General features: G+C 57.9%; 3 protein-coding genes across 6 annotated transcripts in view; 1 reads left to right on the plus strand and 2 right to left on the minus strand.

The window, feature by feature from the left end:
- Positions 1–3,121, minus strand: part of LAMB2 (laminin subunit beta 2) — a 9,744-nt gene extending 6,623 nt beyond the window's left edge. For 2 of the 3 annotated variants that reach the window (XM_042880116.1, XM_042880113.1), the window contains exons 1-8: positions 1,859–1,904; positions 1,201–1,376; positions 998–1,121; positions 849–922; positions 572–760; positions 438–501; positions 158–360; positions 1–89 (exon numbers count right to left, since the gene is read on the minus strand). The exon at positions 1–89 is cut by the window's left edge and continues 119 nt beyond it. In XM_042880116.1, coding sequence (XP_042736050.1) covers positions 1–89; positions 158–360; positions 438–501; positions 572–760; positions 849–922; positions 998–1,121; positions 1,201–1,376; positions 1,859–1,889 — 950 coding nt within the window. In that variant the 5' untranslated portion in view covers positions 1,890–1,904. Of the gene's footprint in view, positions 90–157; positions 361–437; positions 502–571; positions 761–848; positions 923–997; positions 1,122–1,200; positions 1,377–1,858; positions 1,909–3,103 lie in introns of those variants that run through there. The other variant, XM_042880115.1, reaches the window with a different exon arrangement.
- A 1,809-nt stretch (positions 3,122–4,930) lies between these two features.
- CCDC71 (coiled-coil domain containing 71) lies at positions 4,931–14,029 on the minus strand. 2 transcript variants are annotated; one of them, XM_042880117.1, is made up of 2 exons: positions 13,953–14,029; positions 4,931–11,564 (listed from the first exon to the last, which is right to left on the minus strand). In XM_042880117.1, the coding sequence occupies exon 2, from the start codon at positions 11,510–11,512 to the stop codon at positions 10,316–10,318; it is 1,197 nt and encodes a 398-aa protein (XP_042736051.1). In that variant the 5' UTR covers positions 11,513–11,564; positions 13,953–14,029; the 3' UTR covers positions 4,931–10,315. The 2 variants fall into 2 exon arrangements, with proteins under 2 accessions (XP_042736051.1, XP_042736052.1); XM_042880118.1 differs by lacking the exon at positions 13,953–14,029 and adding an exon at positions 11,666–13,791.
- Positions 13,395–18,411, plus strand: LOC122185049. Its single transcript, XM_042880526.1, has 6 exons — positions 13,395–13,410; positions 13,605–14,402; positions 14,579–14,964; positions 15,460–15,620; positions 16,032–16,164; positions 17,741–18,411. Exons 1-6 carry the CDS (start codon positions 13,395–13,397, stop codon positions 17,945–17,947), a joined length of 1,701 nt encoding a protein of 566 aa, XP_042736460.1. The 3' UTR covers positions 17,948–18,411.
- The last annotated feature ends 299 nt before the right edge of the window (positions 18,412–18,710 follow it).

Here is an 18,710-nt window from a genome sequence, read left to right on the forward strand (position 1 = left end):
GGGCGCCAGGGCAGCTCATGGTAGAAGTCCTCGCAGCGCTCACAGTTCAGCCCCTGCGTGTGGTGCTTGCAGACACAGCGCCCGTGGATCTGGGGGAGAGCATCTGGATCAGCCCAGGCGGTCACCCTGCACCATGCCGTTCCGCGCTGCATCTCACCATGCCAGGGACAGATGGCGGAGCACCAGGTGCAGGGGCACACTCAGCAGCGTGGCCGTGGCAGAAGCAGCTCCCACGCATCACCAGCTCATCCACAGCATAGTAGTATTTGTGCAGCACTTCCTGCCGTGAGTCCAGCAGGTTGTCCCCCAGCGTGTGCAGCTTGGTGAGGTTCACACGCAGGTTGGTGACACGCAGCAGCTCTGGGTAGCACAGGTGGCATCGTCAGTGCTCACTGCGCTGCCCCAGAGCACCGCATCCCGTCCCTATGGACACTCACCCTGGATGCTGGGACTGTATGGGTCCACCACTGGGATGGAGGGATCCAGCACCTTGAAGATGACCTGGAGGTGGGATGTAGCATGTCAGCGCATTCCCCAGCCCCATCTCCCCACACCACCCAGCCGTACGCACCTCGCCGTGGCTGGAGGGCTCAATCTCAGAGTAGCGCTGCTCACACAGCACCTCGCCTATGTGCCCTGAGGGATGTGTGGGGATGCTGGGGAAGAGCTTGGAGCAGTTGTAGGCGAAGTAGCGGTACGTCTTCCAGCTGCGGCCAAAGTCAGCCGAGCGCTCCACCAGCATGGCTGCGGGACGGAAGGTCTGCAGGGCACACAGTCAGATGGGGGCACACGCTGGGATAGGGACCGGCGGGTCATGGGGACCATCCCACTGTGCCCCGTGCACCCACCTTGAACTTCATGATGAGGTGTGTGAAGTGGAACTCGCCTTCCAGGTCCAGCTGGATGCTGACGTGCTCCACACCTGCAGGGACGGATGGTCTTGGCTGAGGCACGCAGCCCACGTGGGGACACACGCATGGTGTGGCCATGCTCTCACCATTCTCCGACTGCCACCAGCTCCTCTCGCTGTGGGGGCCGTGCAGGTAGATGACGTTCTCGATGCGGTGGCTCTCACGCAGGGCCGGGTTTCGTGAATCACAGGTGAAGCATTTCTCAGAGTCCTGCACGGGGAGCATCAATCGCTCTGGGGCTGCACCGGCACACTTCGCCATGCTGTGCTGTGCTGTGCCATAGGCTCACCTGGAGATGGCTGACGATGCAGTACTCCTGGGGCCCCTGCAGCCCGCAGGTGGACGAGGCACTGAGCTGCCGAGCTCTCCCCACCAGCAGGTTGCCGGTGGCCGGGTAGCAGCTGCCACGGGCACAGCCCTGGGATGGATCTGGCTCCTCCCAGCCCCCTGCTGCTGGCACCCCTGCTGCACAGAGCGCAGGGGTTGGGAGGGCTGTGCCACAAACCCACAGCCCATAGCCCTGTGCTACCCTACCCCCATCCTGCCCCATCCCCACATCCTGACCCACTGATGCAGCACAAAGCTCCGTGACCCGGAAAGATGCTGGCAGTGTGGCTGTGGCCTCATGACCGGGGGGAAGGGTGAGGGCCGGGAGGGCAGCACCAGCAAGTGGGACGCTGGGCTGCGGGCTGCTGGCAGGAAGGGATGGGGAGGGGGAGAGTGTGGGTGTTGCAAGCACTCGGCTCACAGAGTGGTGCCAGGGGGAGCTGGGAGCCAGGTCAGGTGCTTGCTAATCCTGCAGGGCTCAATGCAGCCCAGATTCCTCGCTGGGATTTGCAGTACCTAGGCCCTCACCGCATTAATATGGCCCTGCGACCCACAGCTCCTGCACAGGGCAGTGGTCCTGGGGCCACTGCAGCCCCGGGAACTGTGGGAGCAGCACTTACCCAGGAGGAGAGCGAGGACCAGGACATCCATGGGCAGCCACGGGCCCTACCTGTGGGGCACAGAGATGGGGCTGCAGCATGGGGCAGCACTGCCTGGGCCTCTCGCAGCCCCACACACGCATCACCCGTCTCTCAACCATGTCCCCAGCCCCATGGCTGCATCCCCACACCCCATCCTGCAGTCAGAGAGCACCCATCCCTGCCTCCGTGTCCAGCACTGGTACTAGTGTCCATTGGGTCCAAGCACTGGACCAGGACACCTGGGGACAAGAGTCAGCAGGGCTGGAGCAGGCCAGGCAAGGACGTCCTGCAGCTGGCCGGGGTCCTGCTGTTAAATTTAGGCTCCTGTTGCGCTCTCTTCTCAGCCGTCACCGCCTCCTTCCAACCTTGCAATCACCGGATCAAAGCCTGACTCCACGCCGCCCCAGCACAGCCTTCCTGTCCCCGCATGCAGCCGCCCGGGGCTGGAGGACGCCACAGGCCCATCCCAGCCGGACACCCGCGCTCTGCCCGGCGCCGGTCCCGCTCAGCGCAGTGCCAATGGGCTGGAGAGGCAACACCGAGCGCTTCCCTAGCCCTGACCCCGGCCCGGCAGTACCTGGGTAGTGCAGCGATGTGTGAGGCCGGAGGTGAGGGCCCACCGCCCCAGTCCAGGCGTGCAGAACTGAGCGGGGCGACGGGAGGCGATGGGAAAGCGGGCAGCCGTCCGGCCCCCCCGCACACACACAGACACACACGATTCTTATTCAAATGCGCTGCCCACTGAATGGGACGGCGGTCTCCAGGCTACGGGAATGTCACTGCCGATTCCTTCTGCCTGGAGGCCCTCGCCGCCCGCCCGTGGGGCTGTGGGGCCAGGCCTGGCAGTGCGGCCCAGCCAGGCGTCGGCAGCCCAGGCACGCCCCGGTGCCAACAAAGACGCCTCGAGAGGCTGCCGGCTCATCTTCCATGGGGCCAAGCCAAGGCCCCATGACCTCCCTGCCTGGGGATGCCGCGCGGCACCGCCCGGGCTCAGCACTGGGGCCGTGCTGGGTGTCGGCAGGCACGCGGCCCTCCAGGCACACACGGGGCTCGCCGGGCAAAGTCCGACCCGCACCCACCCTGGGGAGCACCCGGTGGCCGTGGGAGGATGCAGCCCCTCCTCACGAGGACCCCGGCCCCGTTCCTCACATACTGTGCCGTGCTGGCTGCCCGTGCCCAGCCGTAAGGCCACGCCGCGCCCTGGGGCCCTGCAGCCGCTCCTACCTGTGCACGTGGGGCCGGCGGGCCGGGCAGGTGGCCGTGCCCTCTGGGGGCCACGAGCTGAGCCGGCACGGCCCCGCTGCGCTCGGCCGCTTGTTCCTGGAGGAGGGCGGCTAATGGTTGTCTCCTCCTCCGTGCACTGTGCCAGGGAGGGAGGGCCCTGCCTGCGTCGAGGTGCAGCAAGGTGAGGCGCAGGCCGGGTGCCAGGTGGTGGTTGCCCCGCACGGCACAGCCATGGCCGGTCGCGTGGCACCGTCAGCACACGCCATGGCTGCGAGTCGCCGTGCGGCCCGTGGGCACCCCATGCCTACACAGGGCGCGTCTCCAGGAGCACAATGCGCGCCCTGGGGCGGCACGCTTCCCCACGCCTCCCTGCACCACAAACCCTGCTCCGCAGGTGCTGCCGTGCCCTAAGAGGCCTCACTTACCCCGTGCCCGCCGGCGCTGCCTGGGATCCCCGAGAATGCTGGAGCCCAACAAAGTCCTCACTGTCACATGGTGCCTTTTATTAGCCAAGGCTGAAGGAAGGAAGAGGACCCGCGTGCTTGCACCAAGGCCGTGCTCTGGCTGCATGCCGCGGAGCAGGGAGGCAGGAAGGTAACGCAGCCCCCAGGGCCCGGCAGCACTCAGCGTGTCCCAGTGCTGCTCATCCCCTGGGCGAGGGATGCCAGGGCTCAGAGCAGGGTGGATGTGCAGCTCAGTGGCCGGACACTGTGCAGGGGAAGCCCAGAGGAAGGGAAGGGCCATGCTCAGCAAGGCTCCCACGGCAGTGACCGGGCACCGACCTTGGCTCTGGTGAGGTAATGGGAGAGCTGGGAGGAGATGAGCTGATAAAGAGCCACTAGCACGGGCCAGCAAGTCTGACAGGATCTTGCCAAGCACATCTTATTTGCTCTGGGGAGATCGCCAGTGGCCCGATAAAGGTGGCTGTAATAGGATCTCCGGCCTTGGAAAAGCAAGAGGGAGGAATCCTCAGATCCTTCTGAGGATCTGAGCAGCCAGCAGTGCTCCTAAGGCCACATCCCCTGCCTCCCAAAGGCTGCTGGCTTCCCACCCAGAGCAGCTTGAGCCTGGCGGATGACACAGGTGGGGGCAGTGAGCTCAGCTCCACTCCCGCAGCACGCAGCTGGTGTGCTGAGCAGCCTCCCACGCCTGGCCAGCCCTGCTGGACCAACTTCAGTGCGCCCAGCGGGCGGCTGACGCTTCCCTGAACATCCTCAGCAAGCAGAGCTGCTTAACCTCTTTCCTGCCTGAGGACTTTGCTCGGGCACCCTGCATGCCACAGGGGCTGACTCACCAGGGTGCTGCAGCTCGCCGCTCTGGGGCAGTTCCCAGCTGTTCCTGGTGCACCGGGAGGAGCAGGCGCTCGGCTGGGGCCGCAGTCCCACCACTGTTAGTGCCAGGTCAGTGCACCGATGGCCCGGCAGGACAAACGGAGCCAGATCACACAGCAGCAAACAATGGCATTGCTGTTGAATTAGCCAGCAGAAAGGGATCCCGAGGGAAGAGGGAGGGGGGCAGGCAAGCGGGGCCTGGCGGAGCGCCAACAGCACAGCGCCGACCCGGGAACTAACCTGGAATGCAGATTGGTGCCAGTTGTACCAGCATGGCACCAGTGCTGCTCGTCTGGAGCATCTCCCATCCTGAGCCAGGCATTCCTTCGTAGCAGCTGGGCGACCCCACAGCTCACTGGGGTGCACGGGTGTGCCTGAGTGGAACAGAGCAGCGGTGGCACACTGCAGGCACAGCACAGTCCCCCTGCAGCATCCCCACGGGCTCGGAGCTGCAGCACTGTCTGGCAGGGACTAAAGAAGAGCCGGACACGCTGAGTGGTTCTGAGCACCATTTACTGAAGGGCTGGACAACTGCTAGGACTTCATAACAAAAGTTCATTTCATTTAAGAAAAAAGACAGTCTGTTTTTTGTCCTGTTCCCTCCTAAGAGTGGAATAATACTAACGCTGTCTTTTCACTAAACAATGCCATTCCAAAATATACAACACTGAGTGTGGAACAGCCCAGCCTCATATTAAACATTAAATATACCTTCAGAAACATTCTACACAAACAAATGAAACAGTATAAGGTTCACTCGAGAACAAGATGGTCGGTTGTTGTGAATTCACCATACAAAAGTTTGTTGTGTGCCCAGCCATGGGGACGAGGCAGCGGCACCAGCAGCCTGGGCACGGCACATCGCTGCTCCCAGTGTCACTTGGGGTTCCCAAATGTTGGGGACCGTTGGTGGCTGCGCTGGTGGCACCAGTCCTGGCCAGGGCAGGGTGGTCATGCTGAGCTGTGGAGGTGGTTCTCTCAGAGGTGATGGCTGGAGAAGGAGCTGCTGCAGCCAGGCTGTGCTGAGACAGACCCCCGCATCCCTGCCGTGCCCTGCTCCAGGAGCAATGTTTCCCAGCAATGCTGCACTGGGAACCGCAAGGAGGGAATGTCACTACACACCACACAGAGTGTCTTCCCTGACTTCATCCCGTCCCAGGCCTTGATGGGGATGGGGGCACACTCCCAACGCCCTGCTTTGCAGGCTGTGCCCTGGGAATGACAGGTTTTGGCAGTAGCTCTGCAGCACCCACTTTTACAGCAGCACCACGTGCCTCACTGTCTGTGGGAATCACCAAACTGCCGTTAGCAACAGGAACCAGAAGGGCTAATTAAGACAAGGAGAGAGTCCCAGAGGATAATAAGGCCTTTAAGGGACTCCCTGGGGGCAAGGCCTAATCATCCCCACGGGGGGAAGTCATTTCAGATGCTCACTCTCCCCCCCAGTTCTTCCAGAGGGCAGCAGGCAATAGGCACCAGGGGAACTTGTGCCTTCTTTGTGGCCCCACAGCTCAGCAGCTCATGGAGGACAAGGATGAGTGCTGGTTTCACCCCCACAAGGTCCTGCAGAACCGCAGCTCCTGTGCCCAGCATCATGCTACTGGCTGGTAAGTGGAAGCTCTGCTTTGGGGACACTGCACGCGCGGCTCCCTTGCCCTGAAGATCTCTTCTGGCAGCAGAAGCTGGCTGGCCAGGCACTGCTGGATCTTCGTTTTCCCCAAATCCCAGCTTCTGCTTCTGCCTAAGGGATCCTCTGCCTTCCCAGGCAAGTTGAGGGGTCCAACCTCAGCACTACTGCGCTGCAGGCAGCACAGCGCAAGACCGTCACATCCACAGATGCTCAGCCATGGCTGACAGCCATCAGCACTGCCGCACACACAGCCCAGGAGCTCTGTCCTCAGATGGTCCCAGCCTGCACAGCTGACAAGGCAAAGGGACATCCCCATCCAACCCAGTGCAGCTCTAAGGACTCCCAAGCGCAGCTCTCCATGCTAAAACACCACCAGTGGGCTACAAAACAGGAGTTCTGTAATAATAATAATCCCTTATCTCACAGAAAAGTGCTTACAAAATTCTGTACAAGGACACTACTGCAGCTGGCACTTGGGGGGAAAGCAAACAGTTTGGAAGCAGCAGTGCCACGCTACATGGCTTGCAGGAAAAAGGCCAAGGAGAAACTTCTCCAGTTGAAAGCAGCAGCAGAAGGTGAAATCTGATCACAGCGCACATGAGCTTTAAAACATTTCTACCAATTAACACCGTGATTTCAGCCTGGTGTCTGATGTGTGCTCCCTGCTGTACAAGCCGCTCTCCCCAAGGACCTCACTGACAGACATCTGAAGCATGCAGGAAGCTCACAGACCTCGTCTGGTGGAAGCGAAGCATAAACTCTTGCTTCTTGGCAGCCGAATAAAAGAAAAATGATTTCCACAAACTCAGTCTGAAGAACAGCCCTTTGACCGCTGCCTGAATTGTTACTAGAAGTGACAGTGGCAGAAATCCACACAGTAAAAGCATTCCTTAGAGAGTCTCCACAGCCCTTGGCTGTCATGGTGCCCAGGAACAGCACAGGCCAGGTTAGGCACTTGGATGAATTCAAAGAGACTAATACAGAAGCAGGTCTGAGCAACCTGCATACAGCATGTCAGGAGAGACCAGGACACTGCAGGCAACGTGTTTTCCACACGCTGCGCGGCCAGCGCTGCTGCAAGTCCCTGGAAGGCATACGATCCAACACTGTCACTGAACAAACAGGGTGGAAGTGACCTCAGGAGATCTCTGGTAGGGCCAAGGGGTTTGATATCCCCTGACCTTCCCGGAGCTCCAGGCAGCCGTGAGAACAGCGTGAGACAAAGGATGGCAGAACCAAGCACAGACGGGCTGTGGAGAGCCTGCAGGCAACGCCGCCTCTGCCAGGGCGTCACAGCGAGGCTGCACTGGCTGACACTGGCACCAGAGGCCACAAAGCCCCTCCATGAAAAATGAGCTGCCATTCTTCCAGCCAGGTTCCAAACTCATCTGTGATGGGGAAAAGGAGACGTCAGGATGGCAGAGACCCGGTGTTAACAATGTGAATTCAGCAAACGCAAAGCAAGCCTGAGAGCTCCAGCACGGCCCTGCAAGCTCAAGGCCTGCTGCTCTGTGCCACAGAAATGCTGACAGAGGCAGGACTGACCACCTGCAGGTCCCTGAGCACAGCATTACAGGGTGCTCCCGTTCCTGCAGGATTCTGTGATGCAGCCCTAGCACAAAGCATTTCTAGCAGAGCAGAGCTTGCACTGGTGGCCGGGGAAGGATGCTGGGCAAGATAACATCTCTATCCAGCACAGTGCCTGGAAAGGTGGAGCTGAGGCACTGTGCTCTGCACAATGTGCAACGCAGCACAAGGCAAGTCCTCAGCTGGCACAGACTCAAAGCATGAAATAAGAGGTGACAGAAAAGCAGGGAAGCAGAGAGCAGTGTAGCAAAGAAACAGAAGGAAAGTGAGGGATGCAACAGACAGCTGGCTTCAGGTGCTCAGCTTCCTGCTCACACTGGAGGAAAAACAATGTCACCCTAAATTCAGCCCTGTGGATGAGCAACTGCTTTTCCCAGTGGAACCCAGGCACACTGCTGGGAGGTCTCGTGCTGCACAAAGAAGCTCCAGGACAGCTCTTGGTGCCCTTATATGGGGCTGGGAATGGAGGAGCCACGAGAGCAGCGATACCACAGAGCCCTCCCTGGGACACTGCCAGAAAGAGAAACTCCAGCACAGGACTTTGAGACCTGGCATTTGAGAGCGTGGGAATGAGAAAGGTCTGAAGGGGTGGGAACAAAAGGGACAAAGTAATTTCTGGCCAGTTAGCAGTGATGGAGGGTTCTTGTTCATCCAGAACATGTCAGGAAAGGGGATTCTCTGCCAGGGCATTTTAAAACACAGAAGAAAACATTCCTCCTGCTCTGCAGCCAACCAGCGGCATTCACAGGTCAGTCCTGAACACTGCAAGTTATGACGTCTGACAGCAGGTCAGCTGCACACAGTCAAACTGCCCAGAAGCAGAGCGTGTGATGCAGGGCCAGCCATTATCTCCCGAGGGTGAGAGCTGAGCCCGAGCTGTGCCCCAGAACACCAGCTCCTCTGCCCTCTCACTCCCTAGTGAAACTCCTTTCTCCTCTCCCCACCTCAGTTTTGCTCTCTGAGCTGGCGATCAGACACCAACCCCTTTTATTAAGCACTGAAATCCAGACTGGTGCTAGAGAAGAGCTGACACGTAAGAAGCTGTGGCTTCCCTGGAGAGCTCATCCCTTCCCCCAATGTCCCCAGAGATTACTAGGTCAGACAATCAGTATTTTGAGCCGGTGAGAGAATGAGTGGATTACCAGCCCGCTGCTGCAGAGACCTGAACGCAGCACGGCAAACAGCCAGGCACTACTCGCTCTCCCCAGGCTGCCAGACTGCCATACCCCACTGACATCCCATCACAGCCATGTGTACATGCCCGTGTGCCGTCCCTACAGCTGCTGTGTGCTGCTCACTCAGCTTCGACCCGAGCCTGCCCTGGCACAGGCAGCAGCACAGCCCGCTGCAGTGGCACGTGGTGCTCCTGGGGACCAGCAGAGCCTCTGCTGAGCTGTCACGCCTGCCTCATACCTTCTCCCAAAATCCCAGAGGTTGGCAAAGCTGCTATCCATCATTATGCAGTGATTCTCCCCTCCTATTGCTTCATCCCCACAAACTGACAGACATCCCCACAAACTCTCCACACGTAAGTGCTGGTATATACCTTTCAATAATCCATCTCTTCAGTGATTCAGGCTCACAGATGCCACTGAACTCTGAGACAGGTGAGCTTTATCTAATACATTCAGACTCAGCGGGCATCTTCTCCACCAACATCTAGAAACTGCTCCTGACGTGTCCAGCAACAGCAGCTACATCATGGGCAGGGCACTTCAAGCAACGCTGATCAGCAACTCCAGCCCTAAGGCTGTAACAGTCACGGCTCATTTTCTACCTTTGCAACAGGCGTACGAGAGGGGGGAACAACACTGGGCTCCAGTAGGATTGCTCTTTGGAGGCAAACCCCCTAGATGAGTTCAGAGCTCCTGTTACAATTAATAGAGGAAGCACCCAGAAACATCCAGCAAAATTGCAAGCAACAGCGCAGTAGCACTCCCCCACTTTCAGGCAGAGGTAATACCAAAAGTATGATCTCGAGGATAAAAAAGGCATGATAGTACCAACTACCAGCTGGTAATTCTCCAGACTGCTTGGCATTTTCAAGTGGTTATAATTCTGCCTGCTTCTGAGCTGTTCCAAGAGCACCCAGATCAGACTGCCACAACACTGAAACACAACGAAATCCCAGCACCTTCAACAAAAGACTGGCTGACGGGAAGGGGGAACAAAAGCTATCGAACCCAATCCCAGAGGGATGGAGGAAGTGCATCTTCCCACAGTTCCTGGGCTATATGCACATATATGGATATATAAAGTTATAAAATTTGATCAAAATAAAACCAGTAAATGTACAGCTTGAAAAAGAGCAATATCACAGTGCATCCATGTCATGAGAAAGTCATGTGTTCTGACCCTGCAGTGAGAGCACAGCCTGCCACATTTAGAAGAGAGACCAGAGAAGGCGGGCGCTCTGACCTGCTCGGCTCACGGTGGGCCAAAGGCACCATCCCGTATTCCTAAACATGGTTCTGTACTCGTGCAGCCAGTTCTGCACAGTGGTGGTGGTGGACAGCCAGAAGCAGCACAAGAGCAGGCTGCTCCGTCTGCAGGTTAGTCGATGTACAGTCACCAGACACCAGAAATCCAAAGTTGCTCTCAAACTTCACCACGCTCCGGTGCCAGGATCATATTTACTTACAAAAAGTGACCAAGTGAAGAAACTCAGGGGACGCTGTGAGAGTGGGACAAGGGCTGAATTCGGATCACAGGGGACAGGTTGACTCTAAGAATCTTCTGTGCTCTTCTTCTCACTTCATCGTCGGAAGAAGAGTTGCCCACCTTGATGGCCCAAAATTTCAGCAGGTTCAAAGTGCTCCGAGCTCGTCGAGTCTTATTTTGGACAGGAATGGATTTTGATTTTTTTCTCTGCGGCGCATCTCTCGCCTCTGCAACTCTTTTCCTCTTCTTCCCAACAGTCTCCTGGTAAGTGCTGCTATCTTTCCACTCCGCTTTCCCCACCGGAGCTTCCTTAGCTTTGATTTTCAAGGCCTTGGACTGCGGTGCTGTGGTGCAGCCTTGGGAGGAGCTGCCTGCAATTCTTCCGTTCAGGACTCCTGAGGCTTTGCAAGCATTGCTCTCCTGCAGCACTCCACCCTTTAGTCCTTTCAGAAGATTTAAAGCGAGGGTGGCAGAATCCGGTGCTTTCTTTCCCACACGCTTACATCGCTTGCCTTCTCTTATTTTAGTGGTCTTGCTTGAAGAAAATTGCCTTGTCTGGCTTGAAACCTTAAGGAGTTTAAGGTCCGAGGGTGATACCCCAAGAGGCCCACGTCCGTACTTGGATTTCAAACAGGATGTGGGGGTTTTCAGTGGCACCAGAGCTTCCAGAACCACAGAGAGCCTCACTGCCGGATACACATCAGGATACATGCTTGCAGGAAAGCCCACTGCTGGGGCCTTGGACTTCCCCGACCTGGTCTGCTTAAAGGAGTTCAGCAGCAGATTTGTGGAATCACCTTTAGAGACTGGCGGAGAGACTCTCGAAGAGTTCACAGAAATGCTGGTGGGGGAAGCAGATGCCCTCGCCATGGCTGCAGTGCTTCTAGCTGGAGTCTTAGGGGGGCTGGAGGTGGTGGCAGCAGCACAGCTGTGCGGCGTGCTCCCTTTTGCCTGGCTAGGTGTGTCTGCTGTGCACGAGCTGTACCCATACACATCTTTGCTCCTCAGAATTGTGGGCTGGAAACCCTCTTCCTTGAGGCCCTGAATGAAGGCCACCAGCTGGGTTTCTGTGTCTGAAAGGTCCTTCGACATGGGATTGAAGACTCGGAGGGCTTCCTCCAGCACTTTTTGTCCTGCAGAGTAAATTCTCGACCAGGAATGGACAGCTTTTTCTTCCACATTGTTCACTGCAATATTCATGGCATTAGGCAATCGGGTGCTTCAAAATTACTGGAAAAACAACCCTAGGCACCTCAAAGGGAGAGAGAAGATAGTTAGCTTACAGCAACTGAAATCATCTCACATTTTTAAGCGGGGACCTGAAACCATTAAGCCTAGACTTTTGCTACTCACAGGCATCAGGTTGGAATCTGTGCACAACTCCAGCTAGCAGCAAAAAACAAACACTCCATCACTGATTTATCTCTGCAGCAAAACTAAAACATATCTCACAGAAATACACTCAGACCTAAACAAAGATTTCAGACAATCCCATCCAACCCATCCCAGGATGAACAGTTCCAGTCGTTAACTTAGTGACATCCACAGCTTTGTTCCGGTTTGAGTTTGATAGGCCCCAGCATCTGGAACCCAGATCTCATTTTGCCTCTGCAAAGCAACATTTCCTTTAAGCCTTTCCCTGTGCACATACTGAGGACAACATGATCACACCATGTCAGCACTCTCACTGATGAACTAAGCAGCTCAAGCAGCTCAATTCTACTCCTGTGTCACATTCAATTTTTTCAGCTTTGAATTGATTCTGCTCAAAAAAGGATTCCAAGTCCTTTCCAAATCTGCAGCATCCTTCTGAAACACTGACAGCAGAACTGGAGGCTATTTCAGCCATGCTCCAGTGATGCTGAACATCAGGGCAACACAACGCCACTCCTTGCTGTCCCCATGTTTCAGCCACAGTCTACAACTTGCTGTTCCAGCAAACTGCTGTCGATCCAAGGACGTTCGCTGCCAAGTGAGGAAGTGAGAAGTTCAAGTGGAGTGGCAGGCAGGAAATGGGCATCAGCAGGCCATGTGCACAATGGTTAGAAGTACAACACTCAGATCTCACTCAGTGGCACAAAGCAGCTGCAACAAGAGCACCAATTTTGGCTCACAAAACAAAAACAAAAAGATACCAAAGAGCAGGGTGGGATTTCGTGGTGCAACTGGGAGAACTCAAACTCTCACGCTGATTTGGCTGCCCAGCCAACACCTCAGCTGGAAGCAAAAATCTGTAGCACCGTTCTCTAAATAGCGAAGAGGAATCAAAAGAACAACCTTTTCAGGGACATGCTGAAGGTGTGGCAGGCACCAGAGGAGTGGGCAGTATGCAGATAAGAGAGCTGGAAAAATGAGCACTTGAGGCGGCAGAGAGAGGAACTGCTCATAGCCTGGAATCCTCCCAAAGTGCAGCTGCACCGCAGGGCTGGGCAGCTCCTCCAGACAGGGAAAATACACAAGCCCACAGTTTAATATCAGCCAAAAGTAGACAGAGGGGAAGCACAGGTCAGCGAGGGGCTAAGAGCTGCCACATGACAGACTAATCCATGTCAAGTGTTCTGCAGACGTCACAGCAGAAGAGGGATTTGAAGGAGGATCATGCAGTCGCTTTGCAACACCCAGGGTACCTCCCACGGGTGAGGAGGGAAGCGCTTGGACAGGACTGAGGCTGGTGCCCGTGCCCAGCAGCCAGGTTTGCCATCTCCATAATGATCGAGCAGCAGCGGGCACTGTGAAGCCAGCAAGCACAGAGAGCTTAATCCTGATGTGGTAGAGAGTGAGAAGCCAGCAGAGAAGCACAACTAACAACACACTCTTAGTAGGCTGCAAAATTCATAATCTTCCACTGAGAATTTCAGGCTGCACAGAGCCCAGGGGCAGCCAGGACACCTGGGCAGGTATTTTGGTGTCCAACAGCAGTGTGTGGTCCAGTGTTCACTGCCACATGGACAGAACATCCCAGCATCCAGACACACAGCCTTGCTTCGTGCAGTGCAAGTTGCAGTGTGCACAAAGGCCCACCCAAAAGCAAGGCTGTTCAACTGGTGCCCTACTCAGGAACAAGTCCTAGCAAAAGTGCCCGATGGCCACAGCTGCTGGTGTGGCCGCCCTGCAAGCAAGGTGCTCTGCTATCCCAGGAGCAGATCAGTAGCAAAGCCAGAGGGCTCGAGGAGCCCGGGGGCGACTGTCAGTAGGACAAGACCAGGCCAGGCTGCGCCCCAGGAGCTCTGCAGGGCCGACCAGGGAGCGTTCATAGGGCGGGCAGGCTCACGGCGCCGCCTCCCTTCGGTAGCGAGACGATGCCCCTTCCCCGGGCCCGACCCTCGCTTCCTCACATCCTCCCTCGGCCTGGCGGGAGCCGGGACCGTGCGCTTTCGGCCCCACCGACCGGAGGAACCCGGTGCGGACAGCCCCGCCGGGTCTCGGTGCTCTCCCCGGGGGGGCTGCGGGGAGGTGATTGGTGCAGACAGCGGGTGCGGCCCCGCGCCGGCTCCCGGCACCCGGAGGGGGCGGAGACCGGGGCGGGGCCCGCAGAGCTGCGGCTCCGCCTCCAGCACCCGGAAGGCGCTCCCCGCCGGGGCGGCTCGGCAGTGCCCCCGCCCGGGAGCGCGGGACTCGGGCACCGCCGGCCCCAACCTACCGGCCGCCGCCAGACCCGCACCCGCCTCTGCGCCGCACTCTCCGCTCCAACATGGCCGCCCGCAGAGCGCCGGAAATACCGCCCAGTTCCGCTTCCGGCTTCTTGGCCACGCCCACCACATCGAGCCGCCCCCGCCCCCCCCTCTATCGGCCACGCCCCTCCCGACCCTTGAGCGCGGCAACCGCGGCCCCGGGAGGGCTCGGCAGGGGGCGCCGCCGGGGCGGCTGCGGAGGGCGGAAGCGGCGCCGTTTCCAGGCAACGGGCTCCGTGTCGCCGGTTCCGGTGCCGACAGCGGGACCATGAGCGGGCGGGCGGGGCGGCGGCGGTTGGTGCTGCACGTGGACCTGAACAACACGGTGGTGGCGACGGACGCGGTGTCGGGGCTGGGCCCGCGGGAGGCGCTGAACATCTTCCTCAGCACCGCCACCTGGGGCCGGGAGGGGGCTGACGGTGAGCGCCGGGCTTGAGGGCCGGGGGCCGGGGGCAGGGGGCAGGGACGGGACTGAGGGGTCGGGGCTGGAGCTGGGGCCGGGATCGGGGTGCCGGGGCCGGACCGGAGCCGGGGAATCCGGGCCGTGCCTGCGCGGGGTCGGTGGGCAGCCAGTGAGCGGCTTTCTCTCTTGCAGGTGAATGGCAGTGGATAAGTGACCGCCCCTCGCTGCGAGCCCCCTGCCCCGGAGCCGTCAGCTACTACTGTCGCTATGGCCGTGACCAGGCCTTCACCGAATCCGGCCCCGGCCAGTGCTTCAGCAGCCTCCACGCGCAGCACCTGCGGCTGCTGGAGTGGCCGGGTGAGCCCCACCAGGAGCTCTCCGTGCAGGATGGGCACGGCAAGCACTACCACTTCATCCTGCCCTCCTTCTTCCGCCTGCTGGATGCCCTGCACCGGGATGGCAGGGATTTCACTATTATCTTTAGGACCTTTGGTACCGACTTGCCCCGCACACTGTTGGCCCTGCGCTCGGCCCTGGCTGGGCAGCACCCCCAGTTCCCTGCCCTGCGGGACCTGGCGGTGAGTGTGTCCCCATGTGCTGGTGGGGGATCTGCGGGCAGGGTGGCTGAGCTGGGCATGGAGCAGCCTCTACAGCACAACAGGACCTTTACCCAAAGCTGGCCCCACCAGGAGGCAGGGCAGGAGCACTAGTAGCAAGTGTCATAGAATCACAGAATCACTGAGGTTGGAAATGACCATTAAGATTATCTAGTCCAACCATCAGAAGTCACTTCAATTGTTTCTCAGTGAGCTGACAACAACTGGGCACTGAAAGGATGGAAAGGTGCAGCTAGATGGTCTCTATTTCCATTCCCCAGCAGACAGAAAGCTTTTTGGGTTGTGTGGGTTTCACATCTCGTTTTCCCTAGTGCTTTCACATCTCGTTTTCCCTAGTGCTGTCCTCCCACACTGTCATGAAAGGTTACCACCCTGCTGTTTGTTGTCTGTTACAATGCAGTAAACAGTCTGCTTGCTTTGGAAACCTCTCATCTCCTGCTTTCAATAATACTGCAGCTCCCTGTGGTCCTCACTCCTGGCCAAATACGCTGCAGTAAGCAAGAGGTTGTGCTGAAACGAGGATCAGAACGACTCACCACCAGGGAGGATGGAAGAAAGCTGTACGATTACTTCAGCTCTTTGGAGGGAATTGGAGGCTTCCAAGACCACTTTGACTGGTGAGAACTAGGGCACTGAGAAAGCAGATTGGGCATTTTATCCTCCTCTGTGATTCTCCTGGTTTGAGATAGCTCCTAGTTTTGATGCCTTTACATTGTTGCGGCTCCAATAACTTCTGTGCTCACCATTTTGCTTGTAGGCAGGCTGATGGTACTCTTGCATTTTCTGTTGCATCTCCATCCCCTGCTGTAATTCTTGCTTTTTTCTAAACACCCTCTAATTTGTCTCCTGGCTGCAAAGTGTTTCTCTTTCATAGGAGGCAATATTAAGAAGAGAGACAGGACTCTCTCTGCCTACTGTTCCATTTCCCTGGCTCTTAGTAGTAATTTGGTGCTGACTCGACAGCCCTTACATGCAAGCCATCGCCCTGTCCTTTCTCTGACAATGCATTGCACCACCTTTTGTTTCAGGTGGGCCAGAAATCAATTCTCTTCCCAGGGTGGGAAGCCCCTGTGGATAGACCCCCGTGATCCCAGCATTCACCACATCTTCATTGACGACAACATCCGGCTGGATGATGCAGACACCATTGTCCACCCTCAGGTAGGTGGCCGAACATCCCCTACTGCTAGCTGGGGTGTCCCTGCTTAGGCAGACATGTTCTGTTCCCTTTGTGTCAGCATGAGTGTGCAGAGAGGGACCAAGGCTTTGTCCTGGTGTCGCTGGTCCCCAGGTGACTGGGGCTGCCGGTGGGGAGGCTGGAATTGGCTGTCAGCACAGAACAGCAGGCGTTCAATGCCTGTGCATGCTGCCAAGCTCCTGTGCTCCACTGGGGTGAGTCATCCCTGCTCCCTGCCAGCACGGCAGCCAGCCAGCCTCACTGTGCGGCTGCAGCGTCCTGTGGCACTGTATTTAAAGGGCAGCATTTGTGGTGGAGCCTGGGAACACTGATGCAGACCGAAATGCACTCAGCAACTGGACAAACTATCAGTGATCAAACAAGAGCTGCAGCTCCACAGGTGAGTCTTAGCCCTGGCTGGGTTCCATCCAGGAGGAGTCAGCACACGAAGAAGCCTGCAGTGGTGTGCAGGGCACCTGGAGCATAGCAAAGATATTCACTTCTACACAAGCACTCTCAGATTTGTAGCTGGTGACAGGAGTTGTCACTGCACAGAGCAGACCTGTTACAGGAAAGGCTTGCTCTGTGCCTGGGCTGATTGAAGTGAATGAATGCAGAAGGCTCTGCTGAGAGCCCAACGTTTCTCTGCAGCAGCTGCTTCCTGCATGTCTAGAGCAGCCAGAGCACAACTCATGCAGCTCCACTTGCTGCATTTCAGCCCTGGGCTGTTTCCCTGATCAAGGAGCTCTGCCTGTCACCATCTGTAGCCAGCACAGCTGGGTCATTTGGGCTGCTCAGCTTGTCTTGGGACAGCTGTGAAGATAACCTCAAGGTTCCCCTGGCACCAGATCAGACAGGTGGGATCGAGTTATCTTGGCAGCAGACCCAGTAGGGGTTTGGATGGCAGCTGAGCAGTTTTCCAGCAGGGCTCAGTGCTGCTGTCTGGCCTCGCTCTGTAGTCTGGATAGCTCGCTTAGACACCATCTTCCTCTTTTGTGTCACTAGCTCTGCAGGGCCATCCCCTGTGTCAGTGACAGTGACAGAGTGCTGCACGGCTGTGCTGGGAAGGAAGCAGGTTATCAGGCAGCCTTAGGCAAAAGCATGGTGAAGCTGTTGACCCTTCCTGTGCCGTGTGGCTGCACCAGTTCTGGCAGCAGGCTGAGGCAGCAACGGCAGAGCTGGCGGCAGAAGTTTTCCTGGGGTTGGCTGATCACAGCACAGTTTTTCTTCCAGCAGCCCGGTGTGGCCCTTTCCTTAGGGGAGCCCCAGCCACACGTTGTGACAAGCTGGTTCTGATCCAAAGGGGCCGTCTGGGAGGGGAGGGAAATCTGGAGAAACTTAATCTACCGCTAGAGTGAAAATGGGAGCCCTTTCCTGCTGCCATCAGCTCGCTCAGCAGGAGATGCTCAGTTAGCTGTCAGCACCTGGCTGAGGGAGGCACTGTGATGCACACTGGGATGCATGCACTGCTGCCAGGCTTTGCACTTGGGCCGGGCACAGCCCTGGCACTGTTGTCCACAGGGGATGAGTGCTTCTTCCATACTCTGCTTTCTCCCACAGGTGTTTTCAGAGCGAGGCAGCAGCAGCCCCAGGTGTGCTCCTACCTCGGAGCTGTATGATGTTTGCTTGGTGCAGACCGACCTCCTGGAGGCCATCGCCAATGAGGACTATTTCCTCCGCTGCGTGAGGAGGTGTGAAGAGAACTATGATGGTTACCTGGCCCGCATGGAGAGCGGCTCCCTGAGCCAGCAGAGTGATGGACAGTGATACCACTGGGCAGACGGGGCTGGGGCCAAGGAGCTCAGAACAAGGATACCCCAATGCTTCCTTCCTGCTCCACAAAAAGTCCCGAGTGGGTTTTACTCTGAGCTGTCACCTCTCCAGCATGCGATGTGCCCTGTCCCACTGAGAGCCGCCAGGCCCAAACACAACTGTCCTGGGAGCTTGTGTGATGGCATCCCTTAAGGAAATTGCTTTCCCTTCCTCAGCAGCAGTGTAGGGAGCTGGAGCCCCTCAGCAGGCAGAGCTGTGCCTTGTGCCTGCTCCTGCCATGGGGCTGGGGCTCTCTGTGCCCTCTGATCCTGCAGCTACATGCAGCCATGCCAGTGTTTGTCTCCATTCCCACATCCCACAGAGGCAGCCGGCCTAGAGCTGGCACCATGGGTACGGTGTGCTCCCTAGCAGAGCTGGTTCCATGCCACTTCCGCCTGGTTTTAAAGCAAATCTTTCTACCTTGTTTCCGGTGCGAGTTCCCTTTCTGCCCTCACTCGGGCTGTGCAAGCACGGGGGAAGCGCCTTGCCCTCCGCGTTCACTTGCTTAGAGTTTGGCAAAGCGAGGAGCAAAGGGATGAGCAGCGTGGCATCGGCAGGCACCTGCCGCCGCCGAGCGACACCGGCTCCGGGTCTCCTGCGGGCGAACCCCGGTGCTCAGGGTGGGCTCCACGCCCTGCCCTCTCTTGCCTCCACCTGGTGATCCGCGCAGGACGTCGGGGGCATCGGGAATCGGGGCCCGGGAACAGATCCGGGGGGG

The sequence above is a fragment of the Lagopus leucura genome, unplaced genomic scaffold, assembly GCF_019238085.1.
Source record: "Lagopus leucura isolate 7727_CA_CO unplaced genomic scaffold, USGS_WTPT01 Super-Scaffold_100026, whole genome shotgun sequence".
Lineage (NCBI taxonomy): Eukaryota > Metazoa > Chordata > Aves > Galliformes > Phasianidae > Lagopus > Lagopus leucura.